The following is a 24822-nucleotide window of genomic DNA, read 5'->3' on the forward strand; positions in this document are numbered from 1 at the left end:
TGAATGACTGGTTGTGTTGTAAAGCGCCTTGGGGGGTTCCAGGACTCTAGAAGGCGCTATATCAAATACAGGCCATTTACCATTTACCATCCATGGCACATAACAAGCGGGATCGGAAAAGAGCGTTTTTAGCCCCGTTGACTCGCATTCATTGTTTCGTTCCTCCGGGGACCGATGGTCCAGCAGTAGATAGGCGTGGCTTAAGCTCCCTATGAGAATCAGGCCTCAGTCTGATTATATTTTTCCCATTAGACCCTTATAATAAAACAATTACAAGTTTAATTTGCCATTTCTAAAATTCCTCCTATTTGATTCAGTCCTGTGCGGATGTCTGTGTCCTACAGGTCGCTGCAGCCTGTTACCTGTGGTGAATAACAGCGGCGCCATCTGTAACTCCTGGAAGTTGGACCCCACGACGCTCCGCTTCCACCTGAGAGGAATGCTGCCGTATGACAAGGTAACATTTTCAGTTCAGCTGTTATTTTTGTTATTATCATTATTAGTCCTGTCAAAACTCCCAGATGTGTGTATCTCCTGTGTGTAGGACCTGTTTGAGCCACAAACGGGGCTTCTGCGATACGTGCTGGAGCAGCCGTACTCCAGAGAGATGGTGTGCAACATGCTGGGACTCAACAAGCAGGTGAAATGACTTTTATTCTTTTTATTTTACATCACTTTCTGATTTTTATCATTTCCCCTTTTCTTTTGTATCATTATAACTTTTTTTTATCTCTTACTTGATTAGTTTTTGATAAATATTCTACACCATACCTTCCATTATTATTATTTTTGAATCCTTATCTCCTTGCCCTTTTCTTTTGTAATCCTTTCCTCCATGAAGCTTGGTAATGCAGCGCTGAGAGCTTGACCTGTATTGCACTGGTGTCAGTAATTCCCTGTTGGGTTCATGCAGCTTCAGCTCAGCCGAGGTCACTTTGTGAGCAGCCACAACAACTGTGTCCAAACACATTAAACCCAGAAAACTGAAACTTTATTCACATTTAAAGGGGCATTATGGAAGTGTGACAGCCAAAACGTGTATAGAAATAATAAATGTCTTCTTCATACGTTCTCCTGCAATGCCCTGGTCCTGTAGAATGAGCCCTGGCATTTTTACTGTGATTGCCTGTTTTTCTGTAAAATCACAGAAAAAGAGAGATGCTCGGGTCGAGCAGGCTGCTTCATGCGCGTTCACGCTCAGGCATCGCCCGTAGCATTTGCTATCCGTAGCTTTAGCAGCAGAGAGAGAGGCAGTGCCACTTTGTCGCTGTTCCTAACGCCTAGTGACAAAGCTAGCTACATTTCTGAGGACCCTTAGCTACTTTCTGTAGAACTTTCTTCTAGATATTTCCTGCAAATTAGAAACAAAATAGCCATTTTGGCTCCGAACCGTTCTTTGAACGTTGTTTCAGCTCTCATCAAGGATATATATGTTACAGATACAAAGGACATCACTAGTGCTTTAGCTCACCTAGTAAGACGGCGGACTCTCGTACAGAAGACCTGGGTTTGATTCTGGATGTGAACATAGTTTATTTAGAGTTTATTTTTTACATTAATGGTATATTTTTTTTACAGTAAGATGCCCAAATTTTTATTTGAGACTCGCCGAACGGCATTGAATTCACAGATAAAAAAGATGTGGGTTCAACTTTCATTTTGGAACAATTTTTCAAGCAAGGGAAGGGAATGATCTGAGCATGCAGGAGGACTGACCCATCATAAACCTTTGTCGGCTGTGCTGAAGAGAATGGTACAGAACCACATTATTTAATTAATTAGTGTGTGTTCTCCTGTCCTCTGTCCTCCGGGCCACACACACACACATGGGACTGTCTCAGCTGTTATTTTCGTTAAGGAGTGTGCACGTACAGCATGCGCGCCTCGTGCACGAGCCTACTATTGAAGCTGCTGTTACGCTTTTGCCCTGAGGGGGCAGTCGCGAGCATAAAAATTCCGTAAAAGTCCGTAAAGTCCCTTTAAAGAAATGCAAATCTGGTTTGAATTTTGGGATTAGCTGAGCTGATGCTAACTGTGCTGAACAGAGCGGACTTCCAACTATAGCTCCTTAGTCACCACTTTCTCTCTCTCTCTCCCCCCTCTCCCTCTATTTCTTTCTTTCTTTCTTTGTTCCTTCCCTTTTTTGCTCTTTCTTTTGTCCTCCGGTTGTGTGTGTGTTTTTTTGTTTGTCTCTTTACCACGCTCTCTAGACTCTGAACATTGCCCAGGTATGTCGTTGTTCCTCTTCTGGTTACACGACCTGCCGACTAACCAGCTCACCAGACACCTAGACTTTATTTTATTTTATTCTTTATCCTTTTTTGTCATCTAAAGCCGCACCAATGTTCTAGAAATAGGAAACTGGTTGGAGAAAAGAGTGAAATGAAACAAAAGAAGAGTTGCAACAGTGCTTGAAATGGAAGCAGAAGGGATTCACAGTAGTTCGGCAGACAGATGAGACGTTACGCATGTTTATGGCAGATTAATGGCCTTTAGTCATTTGTTCATTAAACCAGACGAAGCAGCTGTATTCTAGTCACATCTTTAGTCTGATTAGTTTGCTCTGCATGATGATTAAATCTGCTTTTGATGCAGCAAGAAATGAAACATCCTCATCTGAGCCTCAGAATGCCGACGGTTTCAGGAAGAAAATAACATTTTAATAGTGCTGATTGGTGAACGTTAATCCTCTCAAACAAGCCAGCTTCTGTAGGTTTGAGTGTCTCATTAGACTTAACAGCTCAAATCAAAGCTTGATGGTGTTTTTTTTAAACTAGATTAGCTTGTTACTGGTTATTACACCTTCTTAAGCCTGATTCATGCTTCTCCGTCAGCTCCAAAAGGGACGGACACGCACGGATTGACGGAAGCGTTTTGCCCTCATACTTCTCCGTCTCCTGGGGAGTGTTGCAACGCAATTCCCCACCAGGACAGCAGAGGGCGTAGCGCTGTTCTGTGGTATGCTGTCATGTATCGGTCCAAGATAATGTGTTTATATTGTGTTTTTTTTTGTACATAAGAGACTTTTTAACACGGATAAATTGGTCTCTCATTCTCCTCCACCTCTTCATGCGCTCGCCACCTCTAAACCCACATTTCCTGTCGTTTCCGTCCACAAATAAAACGCTTGCTGTGCATCTTTTCACTCCTCCAGTCACGGAGGAATTAAACGTTCATGTTTTTAGAGTTTTTTTCGCGAGGTATTCTTCAAGCTGCTCCATGTCTGCCGCTAGTTATCCTCGGCTCTCTTTATGTTTTTGAGGGCGCAATGGCGGTGGTGTAGACGACAGCGGCGTCCTGACCAATCACAAGCTTGCATTGTCCGTCTCGACTGACGGATGTTTAAGTCTGATTCATGCTTCTGTGTCAGTGCGGAGACACGCAACGTCCTTGCGGGCCTGCTGGAGAGCTCCGCAAGGACGGACGGAGTCGAGATCTCTTTTCTAAACATCTGTCAGTCGAGACGGACAACGCAAGCTTGTGATTGGTCAGGACGCCGCTGTCGTCTACACCACCGCCATTGCGCCCTCAAAAACATAAAGAGAGCCAAGGATGACTAGCGGCAGACACGGAGCAGCTTGAAGAACACCTCGCGAAAAAACTCTAAAAACATGGTTTAATTCCCCATGACTGGAGGAGTGAAAAGATGCGCAGCAAGCGTTTTATTTGTGGACGGAAACGACAGGAAACGTGGGTTTAGAGGTGACAAATGCATGAAGAGGTGGAGGAGACAAATTTGTCCGTGTTAAAAAGTCTCTTAAACATAATAAAAACACAATATAAACACACTATCTTGGACCGATACATGACAGGATACCACAGAACAGCGCTACGCCCTCTGCTGTCCTGGTGGGGAATTGCTTTGCAACACTCCCCAGGAGACGGAGAAGTAAAAGAGCAAAACGCTTCCGTCAATCCGTGCGTGTCTGTCCCTTGCGGAGCTGACGGAGAAACATAAGTCAGGCTTTAGAAAAGAGATCTTGACTCCGTCCGTCCTTGCGGAGCTCTCCAGCAGGCCCGCAAGGACGTTGCGTGTCTCCTCACTGACACAGACGGAGAAGCATGAATCAGGCTTTAGAGGTTCCTACTCTCTACCTGCCTCTATGGCCTAATGCCGTCACCAGCTCAGTGTTTTTATGTGTAACAACTCTTGAGTTAATAGTAATTTGAGTAGAAAACTGATCCTGTTAATTGTAGAAAGGGAGTATCTTTTCATCCCCAGATATTCGTGACTTGAAACCCTGCTGTAGACATTTCAGGTGCTGCTGCTCTGCATGTGTGAATGTAGTCTGGTGCCTTTCCGTTGCCAGTGAGGTCCTCCTGTGTCAGACCTGTGCTGCTGCCTCTTGTTGTGTTGATCTGGGCAAATCTGTTTTCCCCGAACAGTCGTCTCACTCAGTAGATCACCTTTTATATGCTTGGTTTAGTTTACAACTTCCTTGTAAATAAAAGGACTTCCTGCAGTTCTGTGGGACTGTCAGACAGAGACTGCAGCTGATTAAATAGACAAGAAGACAAGTAAACACTACATCCTAGCTCAAGTACCAGGAAGATGGTCAGAAAGTACCCAGAGCTTTATTAGTCATTCCATAAGAGGCTCTTTGTTGGTGCTGTTTGTCTTTTAGTAAGACGTCTCTTCAGAAAGTCAGTTTTTCAAACATATGTAAATTTCGTATCCAATCGTAAATATACAAGATTTTAGTTTCAAACTCTGGCATTAAAGACACACATTCCTTAAAAGTATGGATGTCCAATATTATCGGTCTACCATTAATATGGTCTGAAAATGAAGTGTCAGAAAATATCGTATCGGTTTTTACTTTTAATGACCCCAACTTTTACATACCGTACACACATTATACATCAAACTCTTCAGCTAAACAGCCATTATCAAGCTTCTTTACTTAAAAGGATGAAATACTTTTAGTTTTTGGATCTTTAAACTTCTTTTCACTTTCTGTTTTGGTGCCTTTCTGCTGCAGTACTACAGCAAACTGCTTTAATTATAGGACTGCAACAAACGATTATTTGGATAATCGATTAATCGGATGGGGTCTCGACACGATTAATCGGATTACATGGGGAAATTTAAAAAAACTGCTAGGGAAACTTTTTTTCTCTCCTTCCTTCACTTTATTAAACACAACGTTATTAGAAAATAGTTCAATAGCAGAAAAACAACATGCTTTCACCTAAAATATCTTACAGCTGCTATTTGTGACGACTGCTGCTTGTTGAGGTGTGCATGATTTGCTTGACAATAATAAGCTGCTCAGTGTTTGTTGTTTTGCCCTGGAGATCATAAAGAATAAAGTCAGCCTATTTTAACACAACATGAACTTTTAGCATAGCAAGTAAGAAAGTTTTGACTCCACCCAGCCCCTTCCATGTGTACCATGCGGTTCGCCAGACAACACCTCCTTCTGCCTCATTTTTCAAAAAATGAAAAACCAGAAATGAAGCCTTCAGAATACTTAAGAAAGGGATGAGCAAGGGAGGATAAGGTGTATAGACAGAGACCCTAAGCTACACCTATCTGTGACCTAAAACGCTTTGTCCAAATTAAACAGCTTCAGGCAATTCTCATCTGTCTTGTTTGATCTCATTTGTAGACATTTATTATAACTGGAGATGTCAAACGACTAATTTTTAAATGTAATTAAACATAGGCTGTGAATTAATCAAAATTAATCACTATTTCCAAAAATGGAACAGTTGTGCAACACAACGAATCGACAACGCAATTCATTGCGTCATCATCGTCTTCCTCCGCTTATCCGGGTCCGGGTCGCGGGGGCAGCATCCCAACTAGGGAACTCCAGACTGTCCTCTCCCCAGCCACCTCCACCAGCTCCTCCGGCAGGACCCCAAGGCGTTCCCGGACCAGATTGGAGATGTAACCTCTCCAACGTGTCCTGGGTCGACCCGGGGGCCTCCTGCCGGCAGGACATGCCCGAAACACCTCCCCAGGGAGGCGTCCAAGAGGCATCCTGACCAGATGCCCAAACCACCTTAACTGGCTCCTTTCGATCCGGAGGAGCAGCGGTTCTACTCCGAGTCCCTCCCGAATGTCCGAGCTCCTCACCCTATCTCTAAGGCTGAGCCCGGCCACCCTACGGAGGAAACTCATTTCGGCCGCTTGTATCCGCGATCTCGTTCTTTCAGTCATTACCCAAAGCTCATGACCATAGGGGAGGATTGGGACGTAGATCGACCGGTAAATCGAGAGCCTGGCTTTCTGGCTCAGCTCCCTCTTCACCACGACAGATCGGCTCAGCGTCCGCATCACTGCAGACGCCGAACCAATCCGCCTGTCGATCTCCCGATCCCTCCTACCCTCACTCGTGAACAAGACCCCGAGATACTTAAACTCCTCCACTTGAGGTAGGACCTCTCTCCCGACCCGGAGTTGTCAAGCCACCCTTTTCTGGTCGAGAACCATGGTCTCAGATTTGGAGGTGCTGATCCTCCAATTCATTGCCAATGCTTTTAATAATCGATTTTCATCGATTTTATCGATTAGATGTTGCAGCCCTATTTAATAACACTTAAAACATCTAAACTGATTAAAGTGTTCAAACTATTCTTCTTTATTTAGACTTGGATAAAAAGTGAAAACTATTTGCAGTTTTATTTGCCCAGGTCAGAGTGAGTGTCCGTTTGCCGTTTGTCTGGTTGAGTGACCGCTGAAGCGCTCGAGAGATGTGCGCAAACAAAGAGCATAATTTGTTGTTTGAGGCTTGTTTTTTCTTTGTTGGTGAGCTGCAGACACTTTCAACAATGCATAAAGAGGATCTTGATTAAAAAACAAACAAAAATCAAACAAAAGATTGAGGCTTTTTCAACCAAAAGGCTTCTTTCTCTGAAATGGTGCTGTCTGAAAAGTCTTTTGGTCTAAACAGAAAGGATCTCACTGTGGAGTTATACTAGTTTGTTGTAGATTAATTTATAAACAAAATAAATGGAAGTTAGATTGCGACTTGTTGAAATAATATTTATTGTTGGTTTGTAGATTTTTCCTGGAAGTAGTCACACACACACACACACACACACACACACACACACACACACACACACACACACACACACACACACACACACACACACACACACAGCTTTGTGTGTTTGAGTTGGGGTCAGGTGCGACTGACAGCCTTCTTCTTTCTCCTCCCAATTTCACCACTCCCCCATCTCCTTACCACCCCAGAACTTGTGACCTGCATGCAGGAACGTGTTGCACGCTTTGAGTTGGTTTGTCATTTGATGCTTTATTTTATTTATTTATTTATTTTGTGAATTTAGTTTAATTTAGTGTATTTATTTTTTGCCGTTTGGTTTTGTGCTTTTCCATTCCTTGTCAAGTAGCTGTGGGCCATATGGCGATATTGGACAAAAGATTTTGTCACCAAAACTAAGAGATGGTAGAATTGTGAAATTCTGTCGAGAACAGCATGTTTCTGCCCGTTCCGTTTTAGACGTGACACACTTTGAGCCTGATCACTTACTGCGTACATTTATGAAACGTGGTCACCTCGTGCTTTGTTCACATAACTGAGGTGGTGATTCCGCTGAATTTACGTTAGTACTGCTAATGTAGCGCCTAAGCTAACACTTGTGAACAGACATAGCATTAGCTATGTTATGCTATTTGCCATTGCCTCATGTTATAAGTGGTAAAAATGTGTTAGCTTTGTTCAGCAAACGGTTAAGAAAAATTGTGTTTATATTTTTGCCATATCGCCCACCGCTGTTGTTGAGCCACCTGTGTGAATAAAAAGAGACCCTGGAGTGCAGAGATCTTCACTCCTTCTACTCCGTCAGCCATTTGTAGATCCATATATATTATTTTTTCCAGATTGAGTAAATAAACATGTGTGTTGTAGCTAGGGCTGAACGATCTATCGTTTTTGGACCGAAATTGTGACTTCAAACTGCACAATCACGTCACCATCAAAGCGGTTTTGACTAACCCAGGATCAGTTATGTATGTGTAACTTTTTTTTTACATCCGGGGTTTTCCCGCTGTGTTATGGTGGCGGGTAATGCAGGAAAAATTGCATTTTTTTGTTATTTAATACATTTAAATGCAATTTCTACCTACAGATTTCCTCCATGCAGTTTTGGAGTAGAACATGTTTTTAAAAAGCTCCTCCAGCTAAAAATCACAAGTTGCTTCACAAACACATTAAAACAATAGATAATAATGGGAGAAAATATTAATAGCTTTAACTGTTTTTATTGTATGATTACATAGTAAATATAAATGTGAATGATTTGTTGTACTAGATTAGAATCTAGACCATCTTTTCACTTCATCTGCAGGATGGCTTGGCAAGCTAGTGTTGGACCTATGTTTGCAGAAAATCGTGAATTGAACTGAAATTGCAATTTCTGCTAGAAAAATCACAATTCAGTCTTTTCCTATAATCGTTCAGCCCTAGTCGTAGCCGAGGAGTGTCAAAATGACCAAATTTATCAATATAAAATACATTTTTGAGTTCAACAGTGTAGTTTAAATAAAACTGTTAAAAATAATTATAATTTTCTATTTAAATAAGCAAAGCAGGTCATGTGTAATATGAAAACGGCTTAAAGGGACATTATGGAAGTTTGACAGCCCAAACATGTATAGAAATAATAAATGTCTTCTTCATGCATTCTCCTGCAATGCCCTGGTCCTGTAGAACGAGCCCTGGCATTTTTACTGTGATTGCCTGTTTTTCTGTAAAATCACAGAAAAAGAGAGATGCTCGGGTCGAGCAGGCTGCTTCATGCGCGTTCACGCTCAGGCATCGCCCGTAGCATTTGCTATCCGTAGCTTTAGCAGCAGAGAGAGAGGCAGTGCCACTTTGTCACTGTTCCTAACGCCTAGTGACAAAGCTAGCTACATTTCTGAGGACCCTTAGCTACTTTCTGTAGAACTTTCTTCTAGATATTTCCTGCAAATTAGCAACAAAATAGCCATTTTCACTCCGAACCGCTCTTTGAACATTGTTTCAGCTGTCATCAAGGATATAAATGTTACAGATACAAAGGACATCACTGGCGCTTTAGCTCGCCTAGTAAGATGTCTGACTCATGCAGAAGACCTGGGTTTGATTCTGGGTGTGAACATAGTTCATTTAGAGTTTCTTTTTTACATTAATGGTATATTTTTTACAGTAAGATGCCCAAATTTTTATTTGAGACTCGCCGAAAGGCATTGAATTCACAGATAAAAAAGATGTGGGTTCAACTTTCATTCTGGAACAATTTTTCAAGCAAGGAAAGGGAATGATCTGAGCATGCAGGAGGACTGACCCATCATAAACCTTTGTCGGCTGTGCTGAAGAGAAAGGTACAGAACCAAATTATTTAATTAATTAGTGTGTGTTCTCCTGTCCTCTGTCCTCCGGGCCACACACACACACACACACACACACATTCTTGTTTTTGCCCCTTGTGATAGCCCGCTGGTTTTTCTATGCTTTATGGGATCCACCCCTTCCAGTGGGCGTGCACACACACACACACACACACACACACACACACGGGACTGGCTCAGCTGTTATTTTCGTTAAGGAGTGTGCACGTACAGCATGCGCGCCTCGTGCACGAGCCTACTATTGAAGCTGCCGTTACGCTTTTGGCCTGAGGGGGTAATAGCGAGCATAAACATTCAAAGTCCATAAAGTCCCTTTAAGGAAAAGAGTAAAAGCATCAGCATCGATAAATGAAATAAAAATCAACCTGGGCTGTGGCTTTGTTTGTCTCTAAGGACCATTGTGTTTAGGAAATCAAGCAGATCAGATTAATGTATCTCCTCATCGCCTTCTCTCTAATTTACTTCCCTCCTAATATACTCACACCCACTTTTTTCCCAACAAGTAGATTTTTTTAGCCAACTAAATATCCTTGAAATACCTTGTTTAGCTTAATTTAGTAATTCTCTCTTCCATCGTTGTTATTTTTATGTTTCCTCTTTATTTTCTTTTGTTAAAAAAAACTTTACAAAGTTTATGTTACTAATCATTCTCCGACTGCATGTGGCAGGACTGAACCTAAAGACTTACTTGAATACTTTAGTTCTAATTTCTAAATAACACCAGAAGGGATTTAAAAGCCGGGTGTAACCCAGATGACAGACAGGTAGGAGATGCAGTCCTGCATGCAAGGGACTAAAAATGTTGGTAACTATAACAGAAGCATGTTTTATAATAAAAAAAAAATGTTTTTTTTTTCTCTTAACTTTCTCCCCCTTTTGCCCCTTTCTTCCTTCATCCTTTAACACCCCACACCCTCCTCCTTCTCCTCCCTGTCCTCAGCAAAAGCAGCGCTGCCCGGTGCTGGAGGAGCAGCTGGTGGACCTGGTGGTGTACGCCATGGAGCGCTCTGAGACTGAGGAGCACTTTGACGCTGACATTGGAGGAACGAGCCAGCTGCTGTGGCAGCACCTCTCCTCCCAGCTCATCTTCTTTGTGCTGTTTCAGTTCGCCGGCTTCCCTCACATGGTGCTCTCCTTACATCAGAAGGTAGGAAAGCTGCAGCAGGAAGATTAAAAACAGTTTTCTACATGTTTTTGAGTTTTATTTTGATTGGGAGGCTCTGTTGCACAATTATAAACTGTAAGGAAATCCTTAAAGGGACATTATGGAAGTGTGACAGCCAAAACATGTATAGAAATAATAAATGTCTTCTTCATACATTCTCCTGCAATGCCCTGGTCCTGTAGAATGAGCCCTGGCATTTTTACTGTGATTGCCTGTTTTTCTGTAAAATCACAGAAAAAGAGAGATGCTCGGGTCGAGCAGGCTGCTTCATGCGCGTTCACGCTCAGGCATAGCTCGTAGCATTTGCTATCCGTAGCTTTAGCAACAGAGAGAGGGGCAGTGCCACTTTGTCGCTGTTCCTAACGCCTAGTGACAAAGCTAGCTACATTTCTGAGGACCCTTAGCTACTTTCTGTAGAACTTTCTTCTAGATATTTCCTGCAAATTAGCAACAAAATAGCCATTTTCGCTCCGAACCGTTCTTTGGTTTGACGTTGTTTCAGCTGTCATCAAGGATATAAATGTTACAGATACTGTGAATGTTACTAGAGTTTAGTTCACCTTGTAAGATGTCTGACTCTCATGCAGAAGACCTGGGTTTGATTCTGGGTGTGAACATAGTTTATTTAGAGTTTCTTTTTTACATTAATGGTATATTTTTTACAGTAAGATGCCCAAATTTTTATTTGAGACTCGCCGAACGGCATTGAATTCACAGATAAAAAAGATGTGGGTTCAACTTTCATTTTGGAACAATTTTTCAAGCAAGGGAAGGGAATGATCTGAGCATGCAGGAGGACTGACCCATCATAAACCTTTGTCGGCTGTGCTGAAGAGAAAGGTACAGAACCAAATTATTTAATTAATTAGCTGCGCGTTCTCCTGTCCTCTGTCCTCTGGGCCACACACACACACACACACACAGACACACACACACACACACAGACACACACACACACGCGCGCGCGCGTGCACGTGCTGTCTCAGCTGTTATTTTCGTTAAGGAGTGTGCACGTACACCATCGTGCATGAGCCTACCATTGAAGCTTCTGTTACGCTTTTGGCCTGAGGGGGCAATAGCGAGCATAAACATTCAAAAGTCCGTAAAGTCCCTTTAATAAAGCTGATATTCTTTTTCCTCAGCTTGCAGGCCGAGGCCTAATAAAAGGGAGGGACCACCTGATGTGGGTCCTGCTGCAGTTTATATCTGGCAGCATTCAGAAAAATGCACTGGCTGACTTCCTGCCGGTCATGAAGCTTTTTGATCTGCTGTACCCTGAAAAAGAGGTAACATGAAGACACGATCGCTGTTATTTGTACCAAAAAGACTTCAGTTTGCTCTTTGTCTGGCTGCTTTGAAATAAAAATATTAATTTAATATTAATTTAACCATTTTAACTAATAATTGTTGTATTTCTCATCATTACTTTAGTCAGTAATGCAGACGATACCTAAACTGTCTGTCCCTCTGCAGTGCATCCAGGTTCCTGACATTAACAAGCCCCAGTCCACCCACTCCTTTGCCATGACCTGCATCTGGATCCATCTGAACCGCAAAGCTCAGAATGACAACTCCAAATTGCAGATACCAATCCCACACTCTCTGAAACTCCACCACGAGTAAAAATCTGGAACATTGCCTTAAATGACTAAAATCACCCTTTTATCTAGTTAATTCTGTCTTTGGGTTTTAGGTTCCTCCAGCAGTCTCTTCGTAACAAAACCCTGGGCATGTCCGACTATAAAATCGCCCTGCTGTGTAACGCTTATAGCACAAACTCTGAGTGCTTCACCCTGCCTATGGGGGTCCTGGTGGAGACCATTTATGGAAACGGATCTGTAAGGATCAACCTGCCTGGAACCAGCTGCATGGCGTCGGGATCCATCACCCCGCTGCCCATGAATCTGTTGGATTCCATCACTGTGCATGCTAAGATGAGGTAGGACAAGAAACTTAAGTTACTTCAGCTGTTTTTGTTTAAAACTTTCACTTCCTGTTTGTCTTCAGTCTGATCCACAGCATCGCCACACGTGTGATCAAGCTGGCCCACACCAAGTCCAGCCTGGCCTTGGCCCCCGCACTGGTGGAGACATACAGCCGACTGCTGGTCTACATGGAGATCGAGTCACTGGGCATCAAAGGATTCATCAGTGGGTTTACTTAGGTTGATCCTTGTTGATAGAACACTTGAAGTGAGCTCTGAGATTTAGCTCATAACATATCTCGTCATCGACTTCCTCCGCTTATCCGGGTCCGGGTCGTGGGGGCAGCATCCCAACTAGGGAGCTCCAGACCGTCCTCTCCCCGGCCACCTCCACCAGCTCCTCCGGCAGGACCCCAAGGCGTTCCCGGACCAGATTGGAGATGTAACCTCTCCAACGTGTCCTGGGTCGACCCGGGGGCCTCCTGCTGGCAGGACATGCCCGAAACACCTCCCCAGGGAGGCGTCCAGGAGGCATCCTGACCAGATGCCCAAACCACCTCAACTGACTCCTTTCGATCCGGAGGAGCAGCGGTTCTACTCCGAGTCCCTCCCGAATGTCCGAGCTCCTCAACCTATCTCTAAGGCTGAGCCCGGCCACCCTACGGAGGAAACTCAATTCAGCCGCTTGTATCCGCGATCTCGTTCTTTCGGTCATTACCCAAAGCTCATGACCGTAGGTGAGGATTGGGACTTAGATCGACCGGTAAATCGAGAGCCTGGCTTTCTGGCTCAGCTCCCTCTTCCCCACGACAGATCGGCTCAGCGTCCGCATCACTGCAGACGCCGAACCAATTCGCCTGTCGATCTCCCGATCCCTCCTACCCTCACTCGTGAACAATACCCCGAGATACTTAAACTCCTCCCCTTGAGGTAGGACCCCTCCCCCGACCCGGAGTTGGCAGGCACATATCTCATTCATCATAAATAATCTGATTAACCACCTCTTCACTTCAGGCCAGCTGTTGCCCAACGTGTTTAAGTCTCACGCGTGGGGAATCCTGCACACGCTGCTGGAGATGTTCAGCTACAGGATGCACCACGTCCAGCCGCACTACAGAATCCAGCTGCTGAGTCATCTGCACAGCCTGTCCGCGGTACCGCAGACCAACCAGAACCAGCTGCACCTGTGGTAACTCTGCATCTCGAGACATCGCAAGCTGTTCCTATGACCTAGTTAACAGATTTCTCGTCTCCTTCTCAGCGTTGAGAGCACGGCTCTGAGGCTGATCACAGCTTTGGGGAGTTCAGAGGTACAACCTCAGTTCACCCGCTTCCTCAACGACCCGAAGACGGTTCTGTCAGCTGAATCGGAGGAGCTGAACCGAGCCTTGATCCTCACTCTGGCTCGAGCCACACATGTCACCGGTACCTCTTAGACAGGATTTGCATTTACTCACATTTGGTTTAATTTACTGCCTTTTTAAATAATAATAATAGAATCAGGTGTTTGAGTCTCTGTGCTGGTTTGTCTGTATGAGACTTTTTCACAGGGTCTGATTCCATCCATGGGACTTGGTGTAAGGACATCCTCCAGACCATCATGAACTTCACACCTCACAACTGGGCCTCACACACTCTGTCCTGCTTCCCTGCTCCGCTGCAGGTGCAGAAGGTTTCCCCCTCAACAAACAGGGCGGGACAAAAGTGAATAAATGAATTATTAAATTAAACAACTTGTTGGGTTAACTTCAGCACCTGTGTGTGTTTCAGGCGTTCTTTAAACAGAACAACGTTCCTCAGGAGTCTCGTTTCAACCTGAAGAAAAACGTGGAAGAAGAGTACAGGAAGTGGAAGTCGATGGCCAACGAGAACGACATCATCACCCACTTCTCCATGCAGGGCTCTCCTCCCCTCTTCCTGTGTCTGCTGTGGAAGATGCTGCTGGAGACCGACCACATCAACCAGATAGGCTTCAGGTCCGCTCTGATCTTTGCTGCTTTTAAATCCAAACTTGTCTAGGCTCACTTCGTCACTCTTTTTGGTTTTTTTTCTCCTCTTCATCAGGGTGTTGGAGCGAATTGGAGCTCGCGCTCTGGTGGCTCACGTCCGTACCTTCGCCGACTTCCTCGTTTATGAATTTTCAACGTCTGCAGGTGGACAGCAACTCAACAAGTGCATTGAAATCCTCAACGACATGGTCTGGAAGTACAACATAGTCACGCTGGACAGGCTCATTCTGTGTCTGGTGAGGACGCGCAGAGAAATCTACGCTCATTTGACGCTAAAGCTTGGTTTATGCTTGACGCATTTACTTTCCGCTTGGTGATGGAACGCGCTTCGCAACTCGCAGCGTTTATGGTTCACGCGGCTTGTCTCTGCGGTGAGCCAATATTCTCCCAAACTGTAGGGGGCAGCATGGAGCTCTACGGCATGCATCCAACACTACACCATAGTAGAAGTAAAAATTACTGTTGTTTACAACACGGCATTCCAGCATTTTTAACAGCGTCCTCGTCTTTTCCGACAGTGCGAGCTATTTCTCTCCAAGAATTATTAACAACATGTTGATCACGGTGATCTCTGAGAGCTGAATCATACAAATGTCTGTATTTACGAACCTCTGCCATACTAGTTCTTGCCAGTCCACCATGTTTTTCCGCATCCGACCGTCCGCGTGGTTAGAAAATTTCCTAGGTGCGCGGTGCGGAAATTTTTGGCCGTGTGGAGGGGCGTGGTTGTTAAAATGACGGAGCCGTGCAAACCTCGCGGACGCGTCAAGCATAAACCAAGCTTAACGCTCCAAACGCCACGCTCGGGCTTTACTCCTCTTCCTCTGCCATCCAGGCCATGAGGAGCCACGAGGGGAACGAGGCTCAGGTGTGCTACTTCATAATCCAGCTGCTGCTGCTGAAGCCCAATGACTTCAGGAACCGAGTGAATGATTTTGTGAAGGAGAACGCCCCCGAGCACTGGCTGCAGAGCGACTGGCACAACAAACACATGAGCTACCACAAGGTACAAATCACATGGTTTAGGTAAAATCTCACTTATAAAGGAGATCAGATAAAAAAAATCTTTACTCCTTTATCAGAAATACCCAGAAAAGTTGCACTTCGAGGGTCTTGCAGAACAAGTAAACCCTCCTATGCAGCTCCAGCCTCAGTACCTTCCAATCTACTTTGGCAATGTGTGCCTGCGCTTCCTGCCTGTCTTTGACATCGTCATCCACCGCTTCCTGGAGCTCCTTCCTGTCTCCAAGTCTCTGGAAACCCTGCTGGACCACCTGGGAGGACTGTACAAGTTTCATGGTGGGTGTAGACGAAGCATATAGAGAATGTGTGTATCTTTTATTATAAGTGTGGATGTGTGTATGCAGACCGGCCGGTGACCTACCTGTACAACACCCTACACTACTATGAACGACACCTGAGAGACAGAACCAACCTGAAGAGGAAGCTGGTCCATGCCATCATTTCTTCACTGAAGGTAGTCAGAGCACACACACACACACACACACACACACACACACACACACACACACACACACACACACACACACACACACACACACACACACACACACACACACACACACACACAAAATGGTGGATATAAGCATGAATACTCTAATTATAGGCCAATATCACTGCTTCCGCAGTTTTCAAAAATTCATGAAAAATTATTTGATGTTAGATTGGAAAAGTTTATTAATAGGCATAGTGCTTTGTAGGGATGTCTATTGTTAAAGTTATGGCGATACGATACGTGTCACGATACGGGGGAGACGATACGATATATCACGACGATATATTGCAATGCATTCAGTCAGACGATATTAGCGATATTTTAGACTGAATTTATTGTAGAAAATTTCAATTAATAGTCCAAACTGATACTTGAAAATGTTTAAAATGAGGTATCTGAACCATAAAAGGGATTTACATTTCAATTGTGGAAACAAAACCCATTGCACACTGCTGTCAACTAGTGGTCAGCGTTTGAATTGCACAAAAAGAAAAGAAAATACAAAAATGTTTGCATGTAAATTTTTCCAAATATTCAATACACAGCTTTTGAATACCAATGTAATTTTGCAGGAAAAAGTATCATTTATTGCGATATCGATATTTTTGATACATGGCTTTTGAATATCGCTGGAAAAGATATCACGATATATTGCCATATTGATATTTTCTTACATCCCTAGTGTTTTGCATAATAGTCAATATGGGCTTCGTTCTAATCGTTCAACTGCAACAGCAATAACTAACTTAGAAGAGATTTCAATAGCAATAGATAATGAACGATATTTGGTGAGTGTTTTTGTAGATTTACAAAAAGCGTTTGATACGCTGGATCATGTAATATTATTAGATAAATTATACAAATACGGGATTAGAGGAGTAGCACATGAATGGGTCTGAAGTTATTTGATGAACCGACAACAGTTTGTGGAAATTAATAATATAAAATCCTCTATACATATTATTAGTTGTGGAGTACCACAAGGATCGGTCTTTGGGTCATTACTCTTTCTTTTGTACGTTAATGATATTGCTATGGTTTCAGAATTATTCAAATGCATACTATTTGCAGATGACACTACCTTATTTTATTCAAGAGAAAATATAAAATATGTTTTAAATGTAGTTGAAAATGAATTTACAAAAATTAAAATATGGTTTGATATCAATAGGCTTTCTTTAAATTTAGATAAAACTAAGTTTATAGTTTTTTGTGGTAGTAAAAAAAAGTGCTAATGCATCAATAAATGTTGAAGGAATTGAGATAGAAAGAGTAAAAGAAGTGAATTTTTTAGGTGTCATTATTGACGAACACTTATCGTGGAAGTCTCACATAAATTATTTTAAAATTAAAATATCTCGAGCTATTTCAGTACTAAATAAGACGAAGTAATTGTTGAACAGAAAAGCTTTGTGAATTCTGTATAACTCGTTAATTCTGACATATTTGACATATTGTATAAGCATTCAATTTTTCTTTTACAGAAAAGAGCAGGGAGAGTTATTAGTGGAAGTGTACTAGGGCCCGACCGAATCGGTCGGACCGATGTGCTTTTTTTGGGACCGATACCGATATAAAACTTTAAACAAAGGCCGATATAATGGCCGATAAATCTCCCTCACAAAAAAAAATTCTTAAGCTTAAAACCTTCATTCTCTGCCTTTTTGATGCAAACTTATTTCTCTATTACACACCAAAGAACTGTCTCCATAACTCAATAGGGTTTCCAAGTAATGCAAATGAGATGTATTTAGCAGATCTCAAAAACAACAGAACACACAAACTCAGTCACAGCATAAATCTAACATTCAAGTTTTTTCTTGTAAACTGTGGTTTTGTGCATTGGCACAAAGATGGATTCCATCAAGGAGAGAGTGGACGAATCAGCACGGATTGGGATAGATTAACGTCCATTATTGGGATTTTGAGAGGTTGAGTACCAACAAACTGTAAGACAGAGAAGAAATTATCTCTGTCTGGCCCCAAAACAATTTCTAATCAGAATCTGGTGTCCTTGAGCCTGCAAGGCCACAACGAAAACTCCCCCCTCAGAAGATATGTGGAATGTGCCGTCGCTATGGCCACTCAACTCTGTCTCCTTTCCCAACCTGGGCGGGACTGCGGGAAGGTCGCTGAAGCATCCAGGGTCACTGCAACCCTCAATGCTCCTCCCCCCTATCCACACTGAGGTGACATGCGCTGCTTATTGTGGCTGCAGGTACTGAAGTGGGGTTAGTCCCAACCCACCACCCCTCCTAGTGGACACTTATGTTGTGTAATGTCTGAAGTCTGTTGCATATCTGTTGAGGTGTTTTTTTGCAGAGCAAAGCTGCCCTCCCGGTGGAGGGTAACTCTGAAGTGTCTTTTTTCCCTCCACCTGAACCAATCCTCATGTTACCCTCTGATCTCTATTAAGGTAGCGCGACTCAGGGTTGCGAATGACCACAGTCACCAATTCTTGTCATGCGTCTTGCCCATGTATGTCTGATCTCTGAATTGTGTGTACTGAAACTCTAATTTCCTTCTGGGATTAATAAAGTATCTTTGATTTGATTGATTTGAATACATTTTAACTTAAAGGAATATTCCACCACTCAGTAAATCGTGTCTTGTTAAGATTCCCCAGAGTTAGACAAGTCAGGAAAAGCATTTTATAACCAGCCCAGTATGCTCTGGCAGCAGTTGGTTTTCTTAGTTTAGCATAAAACAATGTAAGTGGATTCACATACATTGTAGTGTTTTTTAATGTAGGTGAATGCAAGCCTTCCCTTCCATTGCTTTATGCTAAAATAACTGGTTACAACATGTTGTTTCTGACTTAGCTAACTCTGGGGAATCTAACAACACACACACGTTTAGGGACAGAAGATCCCTATAAGAATATTAAAATAATAAAAATGCAGCAATAAATAAAACGTAACACTTGTGCTTTGTAACAAAGTAACACTCTGTGGGAGTTAATTTGGTGAACTGATTCACCCTAGACAAGAAATAATTGCACATAAGAAACATAAATAAGAATAAATTAAAAAAATGTTCCAAAACAATAATTTGTGTTCAAAGTTCAAAGGAGTGGAGCCACACAACATGAGTTCATAAAGCCGGCGCTATCTGCTGGTTAGGTAGCGCAATATCGGCCGTCTTTTTGGCCGATACTGTCAATGACCCCAATATCGGCCGGCCGATATATTGGTCGGGCCCTAGTGGATACAAGGATCATACTGATCCAATGTCTTCACAACTAGACCTAATGAAATTTGACAAACTAGTAGAATACAATTTATTAAAACTTATGTACAAAGCACATAAATGAATTCTACCAATAAATATTCAAAAGAAATGTGTAAAAAGAGAAAGTAATTGTAATCTAAAAGGAAATGATATTTTGAAAAAAACCAAGATTCCGAACGGCAATAATGGAAAGATGTGTCTCAGTTTAAAGGTGTCTATTTATGGAATAGACTCAACAGTGAAATAAAACGATCTAAATCATCTTCTGTCGTTAAAAAATGTGAAACGTATCATGATGAAGTAATAAGACCTTAAGTAGGCTGATTGACTTGTTTTGTGTTGCGGTGGGGGGTTCGATGAACGAAATTCTTTGAGTTGAACAGCTAATGTCGATGTGAAAAGGGGGCGGATATAAGTAGGGATGCACCGATACGATACAGGTATCGGTGCCGATACCAATACCAGTATCGGTAAAAGTTAATCGATACCAATGCAGTTGCTTGAAAATGGCTTCGCTGTAACTTGTCATTTCTGTTCACCTAATATTTTAGTTTTGTGATGATTTCTATTCATATATTTTACTTATCATCTACCTCACAGTCTTTTCCTGTTGAAAGCAGAGAAGAAAATAAAATCTGTATTCCAAATCATTGCGTTTTGTTTTGTGTGGTGGAAGTATCGGTAATCGGTATCGGCGAGTAGTCAGATCCAAGTATTGGTATCGTATCGGTTTGGAAAAAGTGGTATCGTTTCATCCCTAATTACAAGTTTTTGCTTCTTTCTGCTCCTTTTCATTTATGATTATTTGTGAACATGAATTGTTTTAATGTAACTTTTATTTGATTTGATTGATTGAAATAAACAAAGTGAAACTGGGTGATCCATATTGATATCAGGAATTTGTTGTTTTCCAGGATAATCGAGCCCCCGGCTGGTGTCTGAGTGAAACCTACCTAAAGTGTGGCATGAACCCCAGAGAGGATAACATTTGGATCCCTGATGACACCTACTACTGCAAGCTGATTGAACGCCTTGTGGACAATATCCTTTAATAATCCTCCTGTTGGTGAACACATCTGTCACTATAGCAACAGGATAATTCTCTAGGGCAGCTGTCTGTGTTTGTCCTGATTGTTTCCAGCGATGGGTACCGAAATCGGTACTTTTTAAGGTTCCGACCGAATTCCATAGTACCGACTGAGCACCGATTCACGTCATTTGAAACGGTGCCTCGTTTCGGTACCCGTCCTTCATAACGAGAACTTGCCTAGACAGCTGCGCATGCGCAAGAGCGTTATGTCGTTGGTCGCTGCGAGCGAGTTGTAAACAGAGCAGCATGGTAGAAAGAACGCACGCTAACGCTTGGGTCCACTTCACTACATGTGATGGGTAACTGGGTGATGATGAAACCAGCGACAACGATCTGAGACATCCTCATCTTAATCTGCTCCGGTAGGTCAATAAAATGTTTAAAATATCGTTAGCTTGATTTGTTAGCTTCCGTTCCGCTAATGGTGCGTTCACTTTCTCCTCGGAACTCCGAATGTCTGACTGGAAGAATATGAACGTACTCTAAAGTTTGGCTTCACTTTACTAAATGCGACGGGTGATTGGGTGAAGATGAAACCAGCGACAACGATCTAAGTGTGAGGCATCATCGTTTTAATCTGCTCCAGCAGCTAAATAAACTGTTTAAGATAACGTTAGCTTGATATGTTAGCTTCCATTGCCACCATTGTTATCCGCTAATGGTGCGTTCGCTTTCTCCTCGGAAATTCTAACTTCCCAGTAGGAAAAATCAAATGAAAAAGGACGGCAAAAGGAATGAAGATACACAGTAAATTTAGTTCACAGTAAAGATGTTTGCTTCAGTTTAATTATCAGCTTATAAAACTACAAGGACGATGTTAAAATACAAACAGTTGTATGTTATTTATCGTGATATTTATCAAATATGGTTATATATTGAGAAATATATATATTTAATTATAAAAGAGATTTAAAATATTAAACACTCAAAAGTATCTAAAATTGGTACCGTTAAGTACCGGTATCGATTCCTAGGTACCGGGAATTAGTACCGAATCGATTCAAATGTGAAAGGTACCCATCCCTACTTGTTTCTGCCCTTAACAGCTGAAAAGAACATCAGGACTTCATTTGTGTTTATTTGCATCCAAAGGAGTTCGCTGCAAATAGAATAAACTCTCATTTTTAGTTTGTCCTTAACGCCGTCCCACCCATGGCAGGAAAGTCGCCCGGTCCCTTTCCTAACTGTGACTGGAGATTTAACGAGTTTCCCAACCCTGCAGCTCACGCCCTGCACGTCACCTGTGTGGAGCTGATGGCTCTGGCCGTGCCGGGGAAAGATGTCGGCAACGCTCTGCTCAACGTTGTGTTAAAGAGGTGCAAACAGATTATTATTTATTAGGAAAATGATGGTCGGCATTATGTTTGCATCAGTTTCCTGTATTTTTTAATGGATGTTTGAATACTTTGTGCTAACATACTCTCTAACTTTTAGTCAGCCTCTGGTTCCCAGAGAAAACATCACCGCTTGGATGAATGCAATTGGACTTGTGATCACAGCACTTCCTGTAAGAAAGTAGAAACAAAACAGAAAATTTTCTCTGACGTAAATTCATCCACATTCGCAACTCCTGCGACCATCTCCGCTCTCCTTTCCCAGGAGCCCTACTGGGTCGTCCTCCACGACCGCATCCTGTCTGTGCTCAGCTCCCCGTCTCTGACGTCAGAGGCCGAGTGGGGCGTTCATCCCTTCGCCTTGCTTGACTTCACTGCCTGCCACCAGAGCTACAGCGAAATGAACTGCAGCTATGTGCTAGCGTTAGCGCACGCCATCTGGCACCACTCATCCATCGGACAACTGTCTCTGATTCCCAAGTAATCGTCTTTCTTTCTCATTTTTCTTTACGCGTCTTGTCTTGTCATGAGTGTCCTTTCATCGTGTGTGTGTGTGTGGGTGTGTGTGTGTGTGTAGGTTCCTGACAGAGACTCTGAAGCCCATCGTCCAGACGGAGTTCCAGTTGCTGTACGTGTACCACCTGGTGGGACCGTTCCTGCAGCGCTTCCAGCAGGAGCGGACACGATGCATGTTGGAGGTATAAACGACAACAAAAAACGAATTTATTTTAACTTTTAGTTACGTCTTTGTGATTCTAGAACACATTTTATCATACGCGTGTGTGTTACAGATCGGCGTGGCCTTCTACGAGATGCTGCAGGCTGTTGACCTGCACTCCCAGCATCTCAGCTTCATGGACCCAATCTGTGACTTCCTGTATCACATCAAGTACATGTACACCGGAGACAGTGTGAAGGAGCAGGTGAGCCTTTTGGTCAGCGGCGAACTAAAGACTTTCACGTGTAACTTCTGCTTTTGTGGAGCTTTCTGGGAATGGTTTTGCTCAAAAAGGCATTTAAGAATAATTTGCATGGTAACTGGTGCTTTTTCCCTTAAGCTCTCAGATTAAACACATTTAAAGCATCTCGGTGAGTTTTATTAGTCTGAAATAAAACCAATTAAAGATTTCTACAGTCTTGTGAAAAGTCAACATGGCATCAGAAACGTCTGGGATGAAACAAATGCAGGATAAACTCCATAAAAGATAAACGTTTATTTATGTTTGTGATTTAAATAGATCTTCTCTAAGAGTGAGGCTGTAGTTTCAGATATCTGCTTTGATTAATAAAGAACACAATTTACAGATCAAATGACATCAGTTTTCTATAAATGCAGCACTTTAGTCCAAACAAATAAAGACTTATGGCCATTTTTGGCTTTTGTGGCGGATTTTGTGAGCCCATCCGTTCATCTCTTCTCCTCCTCCTGCCCGTCCAGGTGGAGAAAATCATCATGACTTTGCGTCCAGCCATGAAGCTTCGTCTACGCTTCATCACACACAGCAGCATGATCGAGACCTCCACCTCAGCTGTCAACGCCTCCACATCCTCCTCCTCCAGCACCCCTCAGCCTCCTCCACCGTCACTCTCCTCCTCCAACACCGCCGCCTCTCCCTCCACCTCCCAGCACACACCTTTGTAAATAATCCAAATCAGACACATATTGTTGTTATGATTAATTAAATGGATGTTTTCTAATTATGTTTTTACTAAACAAAAACCATTTGAAGCCCTGGTATTAGAGTCAACATGATATGTTTATTTGGCTAAAATTTCAAAATAAAACTGTTAAATTATTGATAAAAATCCACAGAAAGTTTGAATAAACTGAAAATTCCTAAACAGGAAGTGGAAATATCATCGCAGGAAAGCTAAAAATAAAACTTAAATGACTCTGATGTATGTTTACGAGTGCCATGTTATGTTTGTAACATTTTTCTTACCGTGAATGTTTTTATTTCCTTATAGACTGAAATAATAAAAACTTTTACTAAAAAAAAATTCTATAGAAGCAACTGGATTCATTGAAAGTCAACATTTAGCCAAGTAAGTTCTTACAGTCTTTGGATTTCTCTTGGAAACATCTTTTCCAGACTTCGCTGCTCGAATTTGTATCATGGCAGTTTTCCACCAGTAGGGGGAGTCCAGAAACTCTTCATGGTGTCTTTTATTGTCCTCCGCCAATAAATAATGTGGGGAAATCTACTTTTGTCCTTGAATTCAGGGATTCTGTTTGACTTGTTTCCTTTTAATCTTGTAATAAAACCAAATCTGTGGGAATGCTTGGGTGTGTTTTTTGTTTTATAATATTTAAATTTCATAATACTTAAAATTGGCGGGCTGCACAGTGGCGCAGTGGTTAGAGCTGTTGCCGTGCAGCGAGAAGGTCCTGGGTTCGCTTCCCGGCCTGGGATCTTTCTGCATAGAGTGTGCATGTTCTCCCTGTGCATGTGTGGGTTCTCTCCGGGTTCTCCGGCTTCCTCCCACAGTCCAAAACCATTACTTGGTCTGTCTAAATTGTCCTTAGTTGTGTGTGTGCATGATTGTTTGTCCTGTGTGTCTCTGTGTTGCCCTGCGATGGACTCGCTCTCTGTCCAGGGTGTACCCCGCCTGATTGCCCGTTGACCGCTGGAGATAGGCACCAGCCCCCCCGCGACCCTGCGTGGACAAAGCGGGTTCAGAAGATGGATGGATGGGTTAAAATAGGCTGTTTTTATACTAATGTATCAGATGAGGGGAAATTATAAGTGAACATTTCTTTCTCTGCTTGACCAGACGCCATAATTAATCTACCTCAGGGGCGCTTTGCCGCATTTCTGGGGCTCGGACCCTGGTCTACTACCAGATCCACTTTCCACCGATCATTTTATGTTCCTCCAGCAGGTTGTCGGTTCACGTAACCAGTTCAGGCTGGCCTCCAAGGGCAAAACCCCAGCCAACAGCTACTCACACACAGGCCCCAACCCCAGGCCTGGCTCCAGGGTGGGACGATGGTTGTTCCGCTCTGACCATATTTGATCAGAGCGGTTCAAAACAGCAGGCTCATTAGGGCCCTCAAACTCTTGCATGACACTAAGGTGGTGATTCAAGGGGACGCCTCTCAGAAGAAGGGTTTTGGGCATGTCCTGCCAGCTAGAGGCTCTTGAGTGAACCCAGGACGTACGCGAGGTTGCTGCGGAGAGAGCAGTT

The 24822-nt window shown here is 42.9% G+C and overlaps 1 protein-coding gene across 3 annotated transcripts in view; it reads left to right on the forward strand.

Moving 5' to 3' along the window:
* Positions 1 to 23913, forward strand: part of med23 (mediator complex subunit 23) — a 29775-nt gene extending 5862 nt beyond the window's left edge. For 2 of the 3 annotated variants that reach the window (XM_054748340.2, XM_054748338.2), the window contains 23 exons: positions 345 to 457; positions 545 to 640; positions 2211 to 2228; positions 10305 to 10511; positions 11672 to 11815; positions 12003 to 12148; positions 12223 to 12468; positions 12537 to 12679; positions 13468 to 13642; positions 13715 to 13878; positions 13992 to 14116; positions 14224 to 14429; positions 14518 to 14698; positions 15298 to 15468; positions 15545 to 15761; positions 15830 to 15939; positions 20124 to 20250; positions 21450 to 21615; positions 21734 to 21806; positions 21899 to 22113; positions 22211 to 22331; positions 22425 to 22556; positions 23072 to 23913. In XM_054748340.2, the coding sequence (XP_054604315.1) occupies positions 345 to 457; positions 545 to 640; positions 2211 to 2228; positions 10305 to 10511; positions 11672 to 11815; positions 12003 to 12148; positions 12223 to 12468; positions 12537 to 12679; positions 13468 to 13642; positions 13715 to 13878; positions 13992 to 14116; positions 14224 to 14429; positions 14518 to 14698; positions 15298 to 15468; positions 15545 to 15761; positions 15830 to 15939; positions 20124 to 20250; positions 21450 to 21615; positions 21734 to 21806; positions 21899 to 22113; positions 22211 to 22331; positions 22425 to 22556; positions 23072 to 23275 (3500 nt within the window). In that variant the 3' untranslated portion in view covers positions 23276 to 23913. The remainder of the gene's footprint in view (positions 1 to 344; positions 458 to 544; positions 641 to 2210; positions 2229 to 10304; positions 10512 to 11671; positions 11816 to 12002; positions 12149 to 12222; positions 12469 to 12536; positions 12680 to 13467; positions 13643 to 13714; positions 13879 to 13991; positions 14117 to 14223; positions 14430 to 14517; positions 14699 to 15297; positions 15469 to 15544; positions 15762 to 15829; positions 15940 to 20123; positions 20251 to 21449; positions 21616 to 21733; positions 21807 to 21898; positions 22114 to 22210; positions 22332 to 22424; positions 22557 to 23071) is intronic. The other variant, XM_054748342.2, reaches the window with a different exon arrangement.
* The last annotated feature ends 909 nt before the right edge of the window (positions 23914 to 24822 follow it).

The sequence above is a fragment of the Nothobranchius furzeri genome, chromosome 2 (genome assembly GCF_043380555.1).
Source record: "Nothobranchius furzeri strain GRZ-AD chromosome 2, NfurGRZ-RIMD1, whole genome shotgun sequence".
Classification (NCBI taxonomy): domain Eukaryota; kingdom Metazoa; phylum Chordata; class Actinopteri; order Cyprinodontiformes; family Nothobranchiidae; genus Nothobranchius; species Nothobranchius furzeri.